The sequence below is a fragment of the Dasypus novemcinctus genome, chromosome 27 (genome assembly GCF_030445035.2).
Source record: "Dasypus novemcinctus isolate mDasNov1 chromosome 27, mDasNov1.1.hap2, whole genome shotgun sequence".
Taxonomy (NCBI): Eukaryota; Metazoa; Chordata; class Mammalia; order Cingulata; family Dasypodidae; genus Dasypus; species Dasypus novemcinctus.
In genome coordinates, this window is record NC_080699.1 from 30,383,013 (window position 1) to 30,389,220 (window position 6,208).

Genomic DNA, 6,208 nt, shown 5'->3' on the forward strand with positions numbered 1-6,208 from the left:
CATGTGCATGATTGTTTTATAAGTTTACAACTTCTGTCATAAAAATACATTTAAAAAACAATAATAGGGTAGGTTGGGGGAAAAACACACCAATTGTAAGATAAGGACTACGATTAGTAGTAAGATTTTGACAAATTCTTTTTTAATTTATAACAAACCTCTCACGACAATGGAAGATGTTGGTGGAGGATTGATGTATGGGACCCCTGTATGATGTCATGCATGTTTGCTTTGTAAGTTCACAACTTTTACTATACACTTGTTTATGTGTGTTCATATATAAATGATGTAAAGATAATAAAAATAGGATTGGTTGGGGAGAAATACTTTGTTTAGTAGTAATATTTTGATAATGTTCTTTAATCATTAGTTAAAAAGGTTTAACAACAATGCAAGTTATTGGTGTTTGGGGGTGTTATGAGGTCCTGCATCATATTATATATGTTTGTTTTGTAAGTCCACAACTATTAACTTACTGTTTATTTATGTTTATGTATGAGTGATATACTTCAATAAATTTTTTAAAAGGGTAGGCTTATACTCATTTTATTTAATTCTGTTCCCCTAGTGTCTAATCAATGTATATAGGAGATCAATAAATATTTGTTGAATAAAATATATGGTGTATGTTTAATACATTAATTGCAATTTCTTTTGAGACTTGTTTATCTGTTGTACCAGTTGCGAATTAAGTACCTTCTTTCTAAGTCCTCGTATAATCAGGGTACTCTACACTGGTAACTTTCTATGTAATGTTTATATCCTTCCATTATCCCCAGCCAAAATCTATACAGAGGTGATTTGCCCTATGCTTGCAAAATTATATCACACTTTGCATGGTTTCCCCTCCTGCAACTGCTGCTAAACAGTTAGAGGTCTGGCATTTAACCGTTTCTTGCCCACTTCAGTGAGTTTCAGAAAAGGTTATTTCATATCATGTACTCGAATGTGATAATGTAATGTCAGCTATGAAGATGGAATAGAAGATGCCTGTGGGCAAAGCCACCACGTTTTAGAAGTCTTCCATAACTGTATGTGTGGAATTGTCCCACACCATTTAGCTTCAGGGATTCTGACTAGTACAGAGTACAGGACAATTTTGTGTTAGAGAAAATATGAAATTCCAAAATAACAATCAGTATTGCAGGGGTACATTTTAGCTTGAGACCAATTGTTGAGTGCGATTGACCAGGAATTCTTATTGTGACACCTTCTAAATTCAGGGACTCTAATTCTTTTTCTCATTCTGCAATATATCATTCAGGAAAATAGGCAGACCAGATATCTGAGAGCAATGCTTGAACAGTCTGTGTGTGTCTGAGTTTCAGCCTGTACACTCTTTTTGAAGTGTGCTGTGTACTTGTACAATACTGAGTTTTACAAGGTAAATCTGGCCCATGCTGCAGTAATAAGTCATATATGTATACAGAGAGAGTCTATGTGATACACTAGTCTGGGTCTGAAGGACGTTGATGTTGTTCCCAGAAGCTCTGATGCAAAGTTACTCATTGCTATATTATGATGATCATCCCTATGTCCAATGGTGAAATTAAGGTCCAGGAACCTTATGCTTTCTGTCTTAAAAAAAAGTTACTGAGCTCTGTGTAATATATCCTAATTGTGTTACTTCCCTTCTATACCCTTAAAAACAATGAGTCCTGTTATTTGCTTGACTGGTGTCCTGCACAGCCTTTCATATCTAATATTGCAACTGGCCAGCAACAAGCAAGTAAAAGGAAGAATTTTATTTGTTGGCTAATTCCACAATAATTTCATGCCTAGAAAAAAAGAGGTTTCTTTCTGCCCCATTATATTTGCATTGTCATTTATTCCTGGATTTAATAATTAAACCATTGTTGGGAGGTGGCAGTGACATGACAGGGCTTAAAAACACTCACTTGTGTTTTCCTGGTTAAAATAAAGTTTATAATGACAATCATCTTGCTTTAATGGATACTTAATTTAATGAATGTATTACAAGAGGGAAAATGAAATCATAATTTGTATTCCATCCTTTACTATTTGACATGTTTAAATTTTCAATCCACTTGTTTCTTATCAGAGAGGGCCTTAGGTGCTACCAAAGTTGCTTGAATTGGATAAAGTCCACTTGATTTCTAGCAAAAAAAGACAGCTTAGTTTTTTTGTGGTGCAATTGCAATATCTCTCATTAGAGATTCTCACTAGGCAAGTCACAAAGCCCTGATGATTGGCGTCGTCTATCAATGGAGCCCGTTTCCAATAGCCCCCTCCACACTCATTGTAATGGCTTATAGTTTCAACTGGCAAAACTGATTTTTATTTACCTGCACTGATAATCGGGAATTGAGGACAAGAGAATGAATGTAAGTACTCCATTATGAAGAATGTTCTTTTACTTCCAAAATATAACTTTGCTATTGTTTTACTGCATTATGTATTCTCTGCTTTATTCCCTAATGGACTTAGGATTTACTAATGTTACTAAAAACTGGTTAGTAAACACTGAGAAGGAAGAGAAAACAAAGTCAGAAACAGAATGAGAATATGTTTTTATAAAGAATTTAACAGTTTCTTTAACCAAAAAGTATAATGTTTTTCTTAATCCTGGAACATAAAGTAAAGAGAAAGCAAAATATAGATCTTACTATGAAAAAGGAAAACATTCTCTCCTATGGGGAGACAAATTTATTATTGCTCTCTGAATTTAAATGAAAGTTTATACATGGCTTTTTCTATGAGAGACACAGAGATACGTCATGTTCTCATCTTTTAAAAAATGCTGTAAGATATTTAAACTTGATTTCTTTGACCACTTTTTACAAAAATTGAGAGCATGATACTAAATCGAAGCTATTTATTTTAGGATCTAATGAAAATGACCCAGATTAATATCCTCCTGTGGTTTAATAATACAAGGTGAGATTAAGTATATCTGTAATTCATTCTAGTTGAATAGAAAAGATTATATGCACACTAGAAAAATCTTGCCTTGAACGTTAACTTAGTTTGAATTTTCGTAGTAGTTGGCAGAAAACTGAAGGCTATCCTCCTCAAAAAGAAAGAGTCTGGAATTCTGACATCTTATATTAAGAGAGGCTTTATTGAGTTTTTTTTTTTTTTCTTTACATTCTCTCTTCCCTCTCGATATATATAAATGAATTATAACTGAGATGCTAAGAAAGCAAATGTGTTCTCCTAATTTTTCCAAAGAAAACTAAGATATGTTTGGGGGATAGTACCGCTGGGAGAGAATCCATATACAAAAATCATTCTAATATCTGATAAGTCAATTTATGAAATCATTTGTTTATGAAACAGAGAAACATAAAAACACACAATTTTTTTTAAATTTAGCAAGCTTAAGCAGTAGTCTGATTCAGAGTACATTTCATTTCCATGTGGAATCTGCAGATGAGATTTGCACTAAGAAATGGAGAACCTACCTTTGTCCATCAAAGCTAAAGCTTTTTCATTTATTCTCCAGGGGGAATCCTCTCTTGGAAAGGACATTCCTCAGGGCTGATTTTACATCCTTATTCCTCAGGCTATAGATCAGTGGGTTCAACATCGGGGTTACAAGGTTATTCAAGATCTGAATTATAGCACCCAGCAAGGGACTGGGGTTGGGTTCTAGATAGATGATGATTATAGGCCCATAAGCACAAAAGATAGCAGTGATGTGGGCACTACAGGTGGAGAATGCTCGTTGCCTGCCTACTGCTGAGTGAATTTTTGATATAGCGATCCCGATGCGAGTGTAGGAAACAAGGATGAGAAAAAAGCAAATGAGAGACAAAAGGCCAACATTTGTAAAACCTACCCTCTGGACTAGAGATGTGTCTTCACAAGCTAGAGGTAAGACTGCAGGTATGTCACAAAAGTAATAGCCCACCACTTTAGAGCCACAGTAAGGTAGCTGGAAGGTGAGGGAGGTTAGGATAATAGCATGGATGCAGCCTCCCATCCAGGAACCAGAGGCCAAGATGGAGCAGACGCTGTGGTTCATGATGGTCATGTATCTCAAAGGATAACAGATGGCAACAAAGCGGTCATAGGCCATCACCGTGTACAGAAGACACTCTGTACAGCCCAGAAAATGGTAGAAGTAGAGCTGGGCAGCACAGCCCTGGAAAGAAATAATGTGACTTTGTCCTGAAAGGTACAACAGCATCTTGGGAGTAGTTGTTGAGGAGAAACCAAGGTCAAACATGGAGAGGTTTCCCAAGAAAAAATACATAGGGGTGTGAAGATGAGAAGAAGTAATGATAGCTGTAAGGATGAGTGCATTTCCCAGGAGCAAACACAAATAAAATGACGAGAGCAGGAAAAAAAGGACTGTCTCTAGACCCTCTGTCTCAGGGATTCCCAGCAGGATGAATTCAGTCACCACTGTGTAATTCCTCATTTTTGTAGAAGAATCAACTCTTGGGTGTCTGGGTAAAGAAATTTGTGATTAAAGTGAACATGTATTTAAATAATCTGTGTTTATATCAATGAAATGGAATAGCAGCAAATGCTCTAGATATTTGTATATAAATATAAACATCTGACTCAGAGCAGTGCCAGTGCTTATTGATGAGATCTGAACTAAGAAATGTCCAGTATCCAGATCCCCCATACTGGACATCCTTCCATAGTGTATTCTCTAATTGCAGCTACCCCTCATTGGTCCTTTCACCAAGAAGCCTTATATTGTCAAAACATCTCAAAATGTGTGAATATTCAGTCTAGATCACTTATCTTTTATTCTTCATATCAACTACTAAATAACATTATTCCAGATGCTACTTTGTGGCTCCAGAGGGACAAATACAGAGGCTCAGTGTGTATACAATGAGATCTTATCCCAATTTCACATATTTAACTAGGACAATCTGTCTCCACTAACTCTCGAAAATATATTTATGAAAATATATTTATAAGTCACACAAACTAATGATACAGCTTCTTTCCTGCCTCTCTCCTTAGGTGTGAGGGTAAAAAATGATTAACTAGCCAAAAGAAGCACCGTAAGATAGCCCTGAGTGAACAGAAAATGACAGTGGTAGGGATGCATGCTCCCAAGTCACTTGAAGTTATTGCACATGAGTGACCAGTAGCTTCCATTTCAGTTGCCTAAGTCTGTAATTGCCCATCCAGATCCTAGTTATGCAATACTCCCGTCTTAGGGCAGCATAAGGCCAGGGGCTAAGGATTGTAGAGACTCCTCCTGATTCTCCAAATTATTTGAAATAGATTTGCTTCTTTTAAAAAATTGTTTTAACTATTCCAGCAGGATAACTCTTTAAATTATGTATCTACCTGGAATCCTACTGCCTAAGAATAATTTTCTTTCTTGGTCTTTCAGGAGAAAGAGAGAACGACAGCAAAGCTGAAAAATGAAGACAAAATTTGGACGCTTACGAGTCAAAAAGGGGATATAACTGTCTGTTGCTGTTGAATGTTGCTGTTGAATGTTCCTGGCAGCAGTCTCCACCAGCTGCAGTCTGTAGGTAGATAGCCTGAATTCTTGACTTTTTCAATCAATTTCAAATTGAATGTAACAAATCCTAAGTATCAACGCCTCAGCCACCTTGCAGTAATTTCTTCTCTGACTCCAGGATTACAACAATCTCCAAACACAGGAGATTTTAAATAACCTTGGTCGTCCTTTGGGTATTATTCCCCGAAGTTGGGGACCTTATTGTAAGGGCTCAATTAAATGCTTGGTATAATTGGACCTTAGAAATTAGGGGGAGATAAAAAGGAGGTGGGTAGAGAGTGTGTGAGAACCTGATTAAAGATGAATTAATTTTATAAGTTTTTTTGGTAAAATATATTTTAGTGGCACCACTATTTTCAAGAGATTTAATTTGTTATTCATATCATACATACTTCTTTTGCATTTTTATATTTACTAATTTTTCATGTGTATCCGTGTCTTTATAAGTAAATTTTAAGTTATATTATTATACTGTACCAATTAGTGTTGATCTAGCTCAAGCAATAGTAATTGGGGTTGCTCAGAGAATTAAAGAAATCAATGAAAACTGAGGCCCAGGGAGGGTGTGGGCAGCTCCAGGGACCTCAGCCAAGGCATGGAGTAGCCCCAGGGCTTGACTGTCAGAAGATCAGCCTCAGCTGCCTTTTGTGCTTGGGTCTGGGCTCAAGATTTAAATCTCCTTTCCTTGGCTGAGTTGCATGCCCCGCATGGGCCCAGGGTACAGGGTACAGTAGATTGGAGATG

General features: G+C 36.5%; 1 protein-coding gene across 1 annotated transcript; it reads right to left on the reverse strand.

The window, feature by feature from the left end:
• Nucleotides 1–3,451: 3,451 nt before the first annotated feature.
• LOC101436983 (putative olfactory receptor 10D4) lies at nucleotides 3,452–4,387 on the reverse strand. Its single transcript, XM_004459576.2, has one exon. It carries the CDS (start codon nucleotides 4,385–4,387, stop codon nucleotides 3,452–3,454), a length of 936 nt encoding a protein of 311 aa, XP_004459633.2.
• Nucleotides 4,388–6,208: the final 1,821 nt, after the last annotated feature.

Excerpts from the sequence above, each read along its gene's own strand:
- LOC101436983 (XM_004459576.2), bottom strand. The coding sequence starts at position 4,387 with ATGAGGAATTACACAGTGGTGACTGAATTCATCCTGCTGGGAATCCCT.